General features: G+C 36.6%; 1 protein-coding gene across 8 annotated transcripts in view; it reads left to right on the top strand.

Annotated features, from left to right (window-relative positions):
- SORCS2 (sortilin related VPS10 domain containing receptor 2) overlaps positions 1-14,227 on the top strand; it is a 548,756-nt gene that overhangs the window by 516,643 nt on the left and 17,886 nt on the right. For all 8 annotated transcript variants that reach the window (XM_030491464.1, XM_030491462.1, XM_030491463.1 and 5 more), the window contains 5 exons: positions 700-823; positions 2,560-2,672; positions 4,671-4,796; positions 8,789-8,888; positions 9,834-9,936. In XM_030491464.1, coding sequence (XP_030347324.1) covers positions 700-823; positions 2,560-2,672; positions 4,671-4,796; positions 8,789-8,888; positions 9,834-9,936 — 566 coding nt within the window. The remainder of the gene's footprint in view (positions 1-699; positions 824-2,559; positions 2,673-4,670; positions 4,797-8,788; positions 8,889-9,833; positions 9,937-14,227) is intronic.

The following is a 14,227-nucleotide window of genomic DNA, read 5'->3' as shown; positions in this document are numbered from 1 at the left end:
GCACTCAAACAATCTGGTGATATTCATTTGGGGATAGAAAGTCTAGACAAACATATCCTAGAGCAATAAATATCCAGGTATTTCTATTGGGAATATTTCTCATCTGGCTGGACTGGCTGGGTTGATTTCTTTTAAGGTAGTTCTTTCAATAACAGATCTGTATCTGTTCATAATATTGACTTTGCCACTGCTAGAACAGCCACTGCAGATTGATGTGATCTTGTGAAGGGTTTTGTAATTCGTATGGATAGTGGTCAGGCAACAGAGCATCTCAGCTCCTCCTTGGAGATTACGGTGGGCTGGTGCACTTCCATGGTTTGTGCTCCAAGTCGACAGAATTAATCCTTTTGACCATGACATACTCTACATTTTTTGAGGCAAATGACTTGTTACATACGATCTTGTAGAGATCATTGAACCTGCCTCAAAATCCATTTATTGCAGTGGGATCTGAACAGAAACCTACTACTCTACCAACTATTCTAAATGAAATATTGGCCCCATCCGGCAGCTATTCTGTTTATAAAGATTCCCTTTAGGGAAAGAAACATTCTATATTGAAAACTGTGATTGAACAATTTGATAAAATATTGATTAAGTGTATGATTCATGTGACATTTTTAGTGACAGTCTCTTCAGACACTGTTCTCATGGTTATTGCTGAAATTCTGTTCTAAACTTTTCTTTATATTTTTAAAGCCACTCCTTACATTGGAGAGTTTTCTGGTGACGAAGTTTACTGAGACAGGTGACATCAGAGTTACAGTGCAAGCTTCTTGTGGGAGCTCCATGCTTCAGGACTCAAAAGTTGTCCATGTTTTTGGTGAGACTTTACTCTTGTTTTTGCTGGTTTTTTCATTTGTTTCGTGTGTACTTGTTTCTCATACCTCTTATACCAGCTCTGACACAACTGAACCAGTTGTAAAATTATATCTAATGCCACATATAATTCTTAAAATTAGAGGGATGAACTGTCACTAGATTACTTCATGAAGTTGAACAGCGTGATTGTATGGAAAGGTTTAATCTGAAACATTTTACTTTCTTTGCTTATTTCAGATGTTACTGTGGTTCCCAAATGCTATGTGTAGCAATAGTGCCTAGAAATTTTCTCAGATTTTTTGTTAGATAAAGTAGTTTAAATACCTCTGAAAAAAGAAAATTTAGTTGTGTGTATGCTCTCAGCATTGAAAACAGCGTGAAATAATTGCCTTTTGTCACTGTTGCTTTGGTGTTTATCTGAGAGTTTTGATCAAGTATAGCTCTGCTGTAATTACTGAATAACCCTTCAGCTTTTGTTTCACATTGTGCCCTGGTGTGTTTTGTTGTGTCATATAATGTGGTGACAAGGCATAATATACTGTGAAAAATGTAGTGCCAACAAATTATTTACATTTGTATTTGTGCTGTCGCATGTGGGAATTGTGATAAGTGAAAAAGCTTCTTTCTAATGCAAGCTAAAAGTCTTCAGATATCATGAAATACACAACATGATACATCTCTATTGTCTGAAGAAGATTCTTTTTGCTTTTAGTATACTTATTAATTTAAAATAATGATAAAAACCAGACTCCTGCTAAATGGAGCTTTTGTGAACCTTCTCCTCCCCTAAGATAAATGGATTTAACATTTATGCTACCACTTATAAGTGCATCCACTTTTTTAGAAATCTTTAGAAGTCTTGGTGTGACTAGATCAATGACTTCGGCTTTCCAACACTCCTTCTCCTCTTTGTGTTGGCCGATCTTGATAGTAAGAGCAAGAAAGTACTGGCCATGCGGGAAATAAAGAAACCTTTGGAAAAGAAAACCACATTAAAGTACAATTCTGATGGAAGTGTTAGGGAGGCCAGGTTTTCCTCATGCATTCCAGAGGATCCCTTTCTCTGCTTTGCATTAAATTCTCCAGGTGTTCATCCAAGGAGCCTATACAAAGAAATGGAGAATTTTAGAGGCTGTTCACTGAGAAACAGCTCATTTCTAGTCTTTCAGATATTTTTGACAATATCCAGAGAAATATTGGTTTTATTATTTCTGAAAGGGCAGTAGTTAGCCTTTGTTACATCATTTCTATTCTTGTTCTCATAGCTAGTTTATGATGTATGTAAAGTATTCATTTTACATGAAAAACAGGAACATGTAATGGGCAAAAAACATATGCTTATGATTCAGTGAGAATAAGATCCATTGGCACATTCCCATTACAAATAAATGAAACCAACCATGTCTGTGCGGTGTATTGTCCTAAGGAAAAAATACTGGGAAGGTTATGACCCCAGATCACATATGTAAATTTCTTTGGGTTGTTTTTTTTCCTTCCTGCTTTTTTGTCTTTAGGCACAAATTTGATGAAACTACAGGAAGAAATTGAGTGCCTGACAGGAGTGTAGTCTTGCTCCATGCAAGAGTACACAAACACAGAGCAGTGGGGTTCCTCGATAACTGCAGCGCTGCACAGCAAATAATGCTAAATAGTATTTCATCTTTTTTTTCTACAAAACTGTTTTTGCAACCTGGTTTGTTATTTGTTCAAAAATGTTACTTTTTGGTTTTTTTCTAGATAATTTTCATGTTCTTCCTCTGAAGTTTACTAAGAACCTGGACATGTACAACCCTGACATACCGGAGTGGAGGGAAGACATAGGGAGGGTAGTAACACGACTTCTTGCAAAGGTGCTCTTTCAGATTGCTCATAAAATGTTCCCTCGCCAGTTGTAAAGCTTGAAGGTTAAGTTAATGCCTTCTCATTTAGAAAAAAGGAGGCAGAGCAAAATAATAAAGTGGACCTCATGAGCCACATTTCAAACAAGTATGAGCCTAGTGTCACTTTTATGTGCAGGCTATAGACAATGATATTGTAACATAGACAGTCTAGGTCTAACACAGCCTAATTGGCAATTAATGCTAAATATTGCTCTTTGGGATTAGGCATAAACATATTGGCAAATGCTGCTGACTCCAAAACAGGAAGAATATCTTAAATGTGATATATTTAAAAGTTAAGCAAAGGAGGAGAAAAGAGAAGGCTCCAAGAGGACCTTAGTGCAGCCTTCCAGTACCTAATGGGAGCCTGTAAGAAAGCTGGAGGATGACTCTTTACAAGGGCATATAGTGATAGGACAAGGGGGAATGGCTTTAAACCAGAAGAGAGTAGACTTAGATTGGGCATTAGAAAGAAATTAATCACTGTGAAAGTGGAAAGACTCTGGAACAGGTTACCCAGAGAAGTTATGGATGCCACATCCCTGGAAGCGTTCAAGGCCAGGTTGGACAGGGCTTTGAGCAACCTGGTCTAGTGGAAGGTGTCCCTGCCCATGGCTGGAACAAGATGATCTTTAAGATGATCCCTTCCAACTCAAGCTATTCTAGGGTTGTATGATTCTGTGTAATGTAAAAGACATAGTTTGTGTAAAAACAAACCAGAATGAAAGAATTTATAGTGCCAGTTGCGTAACTTTGAAAACTACACGTAATATAGAGGGACACAGTTTGTACAGCTGTTTTCTGAGTTCACAATGAAAAGAGATGTAGATTGGCAGCAGCTGAATCCTGTACATTAAATGAAGTATAAAGCCATGCAACAGTACTGTGAGGTAAGTAAATAAAAACTATGAGCTCTAGAGCTGCTCTGTTCAGGAACACACTGCCAGCAATTGGGCATGCACACGCTGGCTTTTATGAGGGCAATAGCGCTGAGGTGCAGTTTGACAATGCTTTTAAAGTATTTGCTTTTAAAATCACTTGACTTTTCCTGGATTTACAGTAGTGCAAATCAGACTCTGGAATTTTGGCTTTTATACTGCTTTTTGCCTTTTTTTTTTTTTTTTAAGGTTCACATCAAGCGTCAAATTAAATTAATTTCCCACTTTTATCAACATAAACCCATTCTATAACCAGTGTCAGTCAAACCAATGTTTTACTCCCTTATAAAATAGCCCTTGCATTTTAATAATTACTAAATCATTTGCAAAAGAATATGAAAGATTTAATGGAATTTTGGAGTCTGTTTGAGAAAGGCTATGGGAAGTGCCCAGGGTGTTGTCATTAGAACCGTGTGGCTGTATTATACAGCACATGGAGGAATTTGGGACTAAAAGCAAAATTTGCACAAACTACATTGAAAAGGGATGAACTTGACTTTCATTGCAGGATGCAGTTATTCATTGCAATTCCAGGAACTGAACCTAGGTGCTCTTAGTGTTACCCTGGAAGATTTTTCTCTGTCCATTAAACACAGATGGAAAAGTAGCCTCCCTAAGCTCAAGTTAGCTGTAATAAATATGACCTTCTAAGTCTACTAAGTGTCTGAATGGCCCACAGAGAATCCTAAATCAGTCAGGAGGGTTTTGGTTTTTTTAACCCTAGAAATGTACAGCCATTGCACAGTTTTGCTAAAACTGCATATCACTGCATTTTGCTTCTTTGTATGATGCCAGTAAATCGCTTTAATGCGATAACAATGCTTAGCGCTTCCAGTCTTCAAAGAGCAGCTCACATTTCACTTGATTTATGTTTGGCTTTGTTCATGTTTTAGTTTCTGGTGGAATATCCTCTAAATATTAAGGATCTGAACACCAAAGACTAAAAGACATATGTGGAATTACTCGTGTATTTTCTCTAAAATATAAAGCACGCTGTCCTATAGTTTGCCATATGCCTTTGTCTTCACAGGAAACAAATATACCCAAAGAAACACTCTTGACAGTTGTGAAACCTGGTCTGCCCACAGCTGCTGACTTGCATGTGCTACTACCAGCAAACCAACCAAAAAGGAAGAGAAGTGTGACTAGTGATAAGGTAACCAGAGTGATGTATATCTGGTTAGGACAGTCTTCATCCTATTTTGCAATCAGTCACTGTACTCTCATTGTCTTTATGTAAAGATCTCACTCCCACCTGACAAGATACATGTAAAAGCTAGCAACCTCTATGTCTGCTGTGTTTGACAGTATCTAGACCAGCATAATCTAGTGCTTACTGGTATTAATGTATTTCAGAAGACTAATTAATATTCACCTCTTTTTTAAACAGGAACAGCAGTGTTGACATATCAGTCTGTGAAGATCCAGTAGAGCAAAGAGTGTATTTAGAACACTGATACTTCTAAAGAGGGACAAAGCATCTTTGCACTGTTTTCAGAAGCAAATTAGATTTCAGGTCAAACAGAAAAACAACCTTAATAGTTGACCTGTAATGTAAAGAGCATTGAGCGGGTAGTTTCTGCCTTTATGAGCAGAAGTCCTTTTCAATTGGCAAGAAATAAATATAGTGAACACAAGAATGAAAATAAGACATTAGTTTCTCTCGTATTATTTTGAAACTATATTTCTTCCACAAGACTATTCGGCACTTATAATTTGTGGTAATTATCTTTTTGCTGTGATAGAAAAGGAACAGATCCCAACTCTGTGCCTGTATCTTGCAGTTCAAGTCCTGCCAAAAAATAACAAAAAAGAAAATAATAACGAATAATACAAAAGAACTACAAAGAATAACAATGAAAGGTATCATTAATTTTGAAGGGCATTTTACAACTTTTTGAGACAAGGTCATAGTATCCAAGGAGCTGGAGAAGTAGTTAAGATGAAGGTCTTCATATGAACACAAAACCAGTAGATTATGTTTGGAATTTATGAGATACAATTTGGAAGGTCCAAAGGAGAATGTTAAAGTTGTCAAAGTACTTGAACACGTGTCTGACTTTAAAATGCACAGAAGACAATGTGAATGCACAATTTCTTCTGCTTTGTGGCACCCCCAAACCCTTACTGTTCTTCCTCTGTAGTCACAGGGAAATTCCTGGGAGTCTGAAATCTTGATCTGGGGGTTGGAGTAGATGATCTCCAAGAGGTCCCTTCTAACCCTAATGATTCTGTGATTACACTGCAGGAAATGGTTCATTCTAACAGGTTGTTTCTTTAGTAGAACTAAAGAACTAAGACTTTCAGCCAGACTTACCATTTCAGAGCTAATTTAATATTACCGCTTCAAAATTATTTGCATCTTTCCACTTCTTGAAGAAGCAGGGTGGAGTTTCTGAAGGAAATTCTTTATTCCGAGCATATATGGAATGGACATCTTTACTAATTTAAGGAAACTGATAGCAACAGATTCTGACGTTGTTCAGACTTGTTATTTCAGTGCCAAGGGTGATGCATATTAGTAGCTTTTATATCTCAACTGTTATATTAGCACTGTGCTTCAAGGCAGCTTAAAGAATATGCTGCCTTAAGGAGGTTTTTTTCATGTTTGTTTATGAAATAGCTGCGCGTAACTCCAAAAACGTAAAGAAAAACAATCACATGTTGCAAATTATTTGGAAAAACTTTTGTTTCAGTGGGACCATGGGGAAATTCCAGTAGTTTAGTATGGAACAGTTTCTGTAATAAGTAGTCCTCCTTTAGCCACCTGCCTAAATTTCTGTTTTTATATTGTAGCTAAGGGACGCTACTTTAGCTATTGATTTATGCACGTCAAATTGTTGATTTAGAATTGAATGGCAGCAATTTTGATAAAATATATATGGTGACTCCACTGTGACTCTAGAAATATCCTGAAAATACACCCCAATGTAAATAAACTTATAAGCAGTAACTGGTTAAGTCAACAGGAAAATACTCATGGTGTCCCTTGTTTAAAGATTCATTACATTCTCCCAGAAGAGAATCTTGAAGGTCTTCATCATGTTTAACTGGAAGGATGTGCTTTGTCATGCTGCTGGTGCCAGTTCTCAAAGTCAGTGTTGTGACAACATTGTGAGGACTCACCAATGCAGAACATTTTCTGCATATTTGGAGGTGTCCCTGAAATCCTTAACATAGACATAGTTCGGAAACGTCTTCCCTAAAAGAAAACTTGTTTGTTCTTGACTGAAAACCTCTTAGATTTGGGGTATTATGTGATTTCAAAAGGCAATAATGTCTTAGTCAGGCAGTGAGCACTTACTTGGTGGTTTCTATTGGTATTTTACAGGGAGTGTTGTGATGTGGTGCCATTGATGAAATTAGTAGTCTAGGACAGGAGTCATAACTGATAAAAGTAGCCAGCAACAACAAAGATCATAAGTAAGTTGGAAGTGCAATAGTAGGAGCCCTTTGGATAATTCTGACAAAAGCCCTTTTTCTTTCAAATTTATGCATGTTGAAATAAAAGCCGACTGTGATTTAACCTGGTTTTAAGAACACAGCAATTTCATTCTGATCATTGACTCTGGAGGAAGACTCAGTTGCTTAATTTATGCACATCTGTTACATGTTTAATGTCAGGTGGGATGAGTCCAGTTGAAAGAGTCAATTAAAGTGCATTTAAACTGTAGCCTGGAAAGCAGTGGCTCTAAGGAAGATTTGGAGCTCTATCTAGATACACTACTACATGAAAATTCCCAGTGAGTTGCTTTGATAAAAAGGGCGACTCAGACCCCCAGATGCATAAGAAAGTAGGTAAGAGTTTGAACACTTTCATTATTTTTACATTGTTATACCACAATGCAGGAGCCACGGTGTTCACATGTTCAAATATTATAATTGGAAAGGATGTAGAAAAAGAAGATAGAAAATTCAAATATTGGTAATTTCATTTACGGTCTGAAAGTCAGATTACCCTGATGTAGTTGTCCCTCTTACACAGTATAGAATGAACATGTGCACCTGGAGTGACATTAAGTAACTCTATTTCAGTGGTGCTAGCATCTCTTTAAAAGATGCTAATCAATATAGTTATCATGTCTATTCTCTTTTCAGACTTTGGGCAAAAAAATAAATACTTAGGAGCTATCTGGAGTAATTGTCATGTAAAATAACTGAGGCCATGATCCCATCACCCTTACGCTGAGTCATTCTCCCACAAAAAATGTAACAAAGTCAGTGGAATGGCTTCATAAGTTAGATATTCCTGAATATGAATGAGGATATTTGAACTTTTGTGTAGTCTCTGTCCATAACGAGAGACTACAGGATATAGTAGGATTTCTATCTATTATATGCAAGGCTTGTCAAAGATGAGCACCATAATTGATAATATCATAAAAGAAGTTACTTGTGAAGGTTTCATGGATATAGAGCATATTTCTAATTTGGCATCCTCTGTGAAGTCATATCCTAAATTATAAGGCATAGAGTATAAAACTAGCTTTGATCTTTTAGAAAATTACCCATGTTGAAGATACACGCAAGTAGAAGGGAATATTCAGACAATTTGTCATCTGGGGTTAGGATATGATAGTATATTTAATGGTTCTGCTCCATAAAAATGTGAGAGACCATATTTTACTATGCTCTATCCACTGGAGAAAAATAGGAGGAATCCTGATTTTTTCCACATGGATGGATGTATATATTTCTACAGAGTATTGTTAGAAATTAGGTATAAATGGAATCCATACCATTATAGGTAAGGAAGTGAGGAAAATTATGACATGTAGTTCATTATCAAATAGCAGTTACTTTTCATAGCAAGAAAGTGACATTACAGGTTTTCTTCTGAGAGTTTTTAATATGAATTATGCATTGTATGAGTTATGATCCAGGTAAACCAAATAGCATGTGCAGATGACGTGCTGTCTGTCACATACTGGGTAAATGTAAAGGCTTTGGTGTAAGCAGAAAGAGTTAGCTATAAATCAGCTTTTATTGCTTATGGAGTTTTGCATGATTTTTAAATACTGAATTTCTTTAAGATTTCAGCTCGTTGACAAATGCTTTCTGAGTTTCTTACCATTTAATGAACCAGGGGTTTTCCTTTTTAGAACATTGAGTTTCTGACATCTGACATTCTCTCTGTTGTATTTTCAGAGAATAGCGGCTATAAAGCAGGCCTTGAATGCACACAACATCAGTTTCTTTCTGAGGGGAGGATACTGGGTCTTAGTGACTTTAGCTGACTCCAGTTCAGGTAAATATATACACAAAGCTCCCAACAGACCAACCTTTGGATGTCTTTTTGAGTTCTAATAAGTTAAGGGGAAAATCTTCATATCAGTATATATGTCTACATACATACATACTTACTTACTTTGTGTTTGTTACATATAGATGCACACATAAATATATATAATATATATGTAAATATGTATATATACGTATTTTCATGTATATATATGTAATATATAGAGAGTGAATATCCCATAATTTTTGTTTGTGCGTCATCTCCCATAATATATCCTTCTTTTTTATTTCAGCATGTTGTGAGAGAACAGCTTAGCTTACCACGATCAATTTATGTAAATATGGGTATGGTATTTTATCTGCCAGCTACCTCTAGAAGACAAAGCTCTTTTATCTAGTCACTAATGTGGAATCGTGCTCCAGTCTCGCTATAGTACCTCATCTGGTTTAAAGGGCTAACATTCGTTAGCCAGCATAAAAGGCTGGGATTGAAAAAAGCCCATGTTCAGTTCAGCCTTAACCAGTGTGTGACCTTGATGAGTTCATTTGTTGTTCAGAGCCTCAGTTTTTCCTTCTGTGACATTAATACAGCCCTGTTTTTGTAACACATTTACTTAGGCTATGTGATCATTTCCTATGATAACTTTAGATTCTGAGAAAAAAACCCACTGAGTGTGCAAATAATTAAATCTTCAGATTTTTGTTTGTTATATTTTGTTTTGGCTTTGTTTTTGCTTTTATTTGTTTTTAATTGGTCCTCTGTCCTCCAGTCACAAGTCACCAATTAATTTTGTGTTGTTGCCTTCTTGGAGAGGCTACAGATGTAGTGAAAAGAAGAGGTTACACAAATAACAAATGTTTTTGCCCTGACAATTAAATAGAAAAGAAAGCCCAAGAATGTGAGTGATCTGAGATAGGACATCCTAAGCTTTTGTTTTGTTTTGTATTTCAGACTCTCAGAGGATTGGAGGAGGCAGTGGCTACTGGGCTATTGTGATTCTCTTTGTTATCTGTCTAGTTGCAGTTGGGGCTTTCATCCTCTACAAGTTCAAAAGGCAAGTAAACCTTAATCAACAACATACACACTTTAAGAATTAGGTTTATCCACAGATCAGCAAAGCAGAGTTTGTTTGTTATTTGAAAAGGAGGTTTCTTGAAGAATTGCACAAAGTCCACTGCATTGAAAACGATGTTTTTCTGAACTTTTCAGGCATCAGGGTACTGCACTGATGCTTGCTTTCACTTGCTGTCTTCCAAGATAAATAGCAGCAGTATGGGAACTATGTACAGTTTGCTCAGCTTGTCTAAATAATATCATCAAGAAACAGAGCTGAGCTAAAATATTATTCCTGATTAATTCCTACCTCATTACTCCTAGCAGTTATGAATAGGCTAAACCTTTTGGGACAAGGAATGCATCTGCAATGCTGATTTGCTTAAAAAGGTAGTTTTATCAAAATGTGTAGTGCTCTGGAGTTTCTCTTTGCACACATTATATTTTAATTGCTGGGGCAATGCCACATAGAATGACTGACGGAAATAGATTAGCATTAATTTGGCACTAGAGTTTGTTGAGGGGAGAAATAATTCTGGAAGTGGACTTTATGTGAGACATATTCTCAAAATGGGCAAGGGATGCCATGTCAGCCTTTGACAGTCTAATATATCTCTAGTCTGCAATTGATTTTAATCAGATCTACTAGGGTGCTAGGCAATTTAAAGAATTTTGTTCTTGTTCGTGAATCTGTGTTGTCATTGTCTATGCTCTTGGTATTTTTATATCTCTGGGGCATTTAGAAGCTCTTGAGATTAAGCATACTGGGAGCACACTGTCGTCATCAAATCCTGATGTCCTTACTCAGTGAGGATTCCTGTTGATTTGTCTTGTTTTTTAAAGATTGATTTTTATGTGAAATGAATGTAAGTTGTTGAAATGGGTGCAGCACTGAGTTTGTGATAGAAGTAAGCATAAACAGCATTTAAATAAGAGTTTATTTAGAGTTACTAAATCAATAGAGAACCCGCCTTTTTTCTAAGAATCTCTTAATTTTCCACTGCAGCACCTAAGTTTCTTATTGCTCATAGTGGCTGGTTGCTCTAAAGGACAAAGCACAGACTGTCAGACTGTCTACAACTGAATAAAATTCTATTTCACTATTTTAGGTGCCTGCAGCAAGGAAAAGCATAAAAATGGTTGATGTGGTGTAATTATATTATTTCAGTAGCAATACATGGAGGATTTGCTGTTTGTAGTGTGCGATCATAAAACTTGCTTGTGATATCTTTCAAAATCTGTATGATTTATATCTTTTATTAGCTCTTAAATGAGAGCAATTAAATTACAGACACAATTACTGCATGGCAAAAGAAGTATAAAATATTCAAGAAAGGAGGAAAAAAATTATGTTCCTTGAGTTCTTTCTAAAATGCTCAATGAACCATTGCTTTATAAATAGAGCTTTTACTAAGGAGGAAACTACAGTACAATTTGCAAATTGCAAGCTTAATGTCTCTCACACTTCTATATATAATTCGTGAAAATCATTTGCGTCTAAATTTTGTGGGGGTTCAGTTTAGATGAGAGTGAGGAGAATCGTGAGATATATTCAAATGTTTCTCAGTAGCCTGAAAACTGCAGTTGGCATTGATGAATGACCATGCAGTAGTATTCAATTTTAGTCCATTTCATATCTGTTTCTGAGATATTTGACAGAATTATTTTCAAATATTCCTGCTTAGCTTTTCCAAGATGACAATTTTTTTTTGGTTGCATCCTTTATTTGCAATTTGATCTTCAAAGAATATTGAGCACCTGATCGGTGCTACGTGAAAATCAATTTCCCCTGTGTGCTCCCTGTGAACTCATCTCACACCCAAGTCTTTAATCCCTTCAAAAAAGTCTTTCCTGTGTTTATAAAGATGGATGTTGAATTGCTGGATCCCCATGGAGTGCTTACTTGCGAGTAGAGTTCCTTTAAAGTCAGTACAGTGAGTATGTAAGTTTACAAACTCATCCATAGGGACTGAGGCTATGAAATTGAGTGTCCTTTATAGATACAAAGGTTGCAAGTTGTAATGCACAAAGGCAGCTTGTCGGTATTATATGCCTGTATATTAAAAATTAATTTGCTGAAAGAATGCCACAGGCAACAAAAATTGTTCCATTGTAGAATATAATTTCAGCAGAACAACATTTACTGGGCCCTATGGTAACTCAGACAACACATGCAAATATAAAAATGAATTATTTCCACATAGAAATTACAGGCATGTATAAGGTGTTGAAATGTTAATACTGTCCATAATTTTTATGTATGATTCACAAAATTAAGTAGGAGATGGAAGACATTTGGTGGTGCTTTCCTTTTACTTATGTAGGTTGGTAGTCAGATATTCCCTTCAGAAAGGGGTTAAAGCTTTTTTTTTTTTTTTCTTCAAGTCAGAGAAATGTTTATTATATTTAGTTTTATCACTAATACACTGATTGGGTCTATAGGACTTGTAGATGGCATTGGGGCACGGGCAAAGCAGGTGGTCTGCAAAAGATTGCATGGACGTGCCTTGGACTATTCTCTCTCTATTTCTCTCTTTGCTTGCTTAAAAGACAGGTCTTTACTTAAGATTAAGTTTGCTACCTGGAAATATGCAAGATGGAAAGACTGGGTTGCAGTTAAGATGGTGACTGTATTGGCAGGGAGGTTACAGCTTCATATGTAGGAGCATTTAATCTGTTTGCAATGAGCAGAGGCACAGTTCAGGTCTGGTGGTGAAAAGTAAAGAGAAAATAATGGACCATAGTACAGCTTCAATAGAAAAAGGAGAAACCTGCTCAGTCTGCCCAATGGTTCTGGAGTGCCAGGGACTCCTGTCCCCAAGCAAGAGGCTTAATTTACACTAATTTATCACGCAGAATTGTGAGATGAAAGATGGTGTTGACAAGATATCAGGGACTAATCTAATAATTCTTCTTTATGAATCTTTCAGGGCAATCAGGACATCTATGACAAAACTTGCTGCTCCTATTTAATCTCTCATTTCTTGAAAACTGCAATACCCAGCACTAAAAAAATGGTGTCCCTTGCAAGAAGTAAATCTCCCAAAATTAGTTTTTGGGAAAGCAGTAATCTAAAAATAACAACCCTGCATAAAATTGTTTGTCAGATGCCTCGTATGCGGAAAACAAAGAGAGTATTTTATCTAATTAAGTAGGGGGGTAGGGGAAAAACAGAGGCAGATTCACATAGAGGTGGTGGGATTTGGGCTGATTAGTTATATGCATAGTAAAAGCCAGCACTGTCTCATCACTCCTGAAGGAATTCCCATTTTAAAGAAAAGATTAAAATTGTGTAATTTCTTACTAATCAAAACTAAAATTGTAGGGTCTGCTGGATAATCAGAGCTGTTATGGATGTCTAGCTAATGATTAGGTGACTGTAAATTACATTGGTTCGGATATGCCCTAATCCCAGATAATTAAAGACTGACTGGGAAGACTGCTGTCCTGTGTTCTTATACGCAGTAAAATAGCAAACATTTATCATTTCATCTCCCTGCCCTTACTTTATCTAACGGTGTGTTTGTGCATTCAGCCACTTATCACCAGGAACATACACTTGAAAAACTGGTGCTGGAGTCCTGGGAGTTCGTGGAGTGATTCCTGGCAATCCAGAGAGTGGTTGCTTTAGACAAAAACAAAATTAGAAATCCAGAAAGTCTTGAAACACGCAGGGTTTTGATCCTCTGTGATCAAAGTAGGTAAGCAATTCAGGTTAGGGCTATTTTTACCTAGTAAATGAAAAGTAAATGTTAAATGCTGATGGTTTTAAAAACTAATTCTGGTTGTATCCCACAAATGAACAAAGATTGGTTTAGCTAGATTTGGGAAGGGAGTGGGGGGGAATTTTCAGCATGGGAGCAAGGAGCTAGAGGTATTACCCCAACCTCTAAATCTGACTGTGGCTGTGGCACAGGATGCAGTGCAGACAATGAACATGGATGGCTGGTAAGCCAAGAATAATGTGCCTTTTCTTTGTTCGTTCTTTTTGAGGATGGAAATTGCCAATCTGATGCCTCAAGCAAACAATATGTTACAGTACTCACTAGTATGCTTCGGTTGCTTAAGCATCCAGGTAAAATGGACTAGAGCTGTTTCTTTTGACCAGAACAATATGAAGCAGCTGGAAAATGTATTTGAGAAATCAGTTCTATTTTTTAATGCAGATCTGGGGCTTTCACATATTTTTTCTATACCATGCCATCTTTACTAAATGAGATTCAGGAAAAAATTCTTCTATTCCCTTTGAAAAAATGTTTATATTTTTTGTGGGTTTCAAGTTGCCATCCAGA

The sequence above is a fragment of the Strigops habroptila genome, chromosome 7 (assembly GCF_004027225.2).
Source record: "Strigops habroptila isolate Jane chromosome 7, bStrHab1.2.pri, whole genome shotgun sequence".
NCBI classification, from domain to species: domain Eukaryota; kingdom Metazoa; phylum Chordata; class Aves; order Psittaciformes; family Psittacidae; genus Strigops; species Strigops habroptila.
Note: the sequence above shows the minus strand (reverse complement) of the source record. Positions and strands in the feature narration are given on the sequence as shown.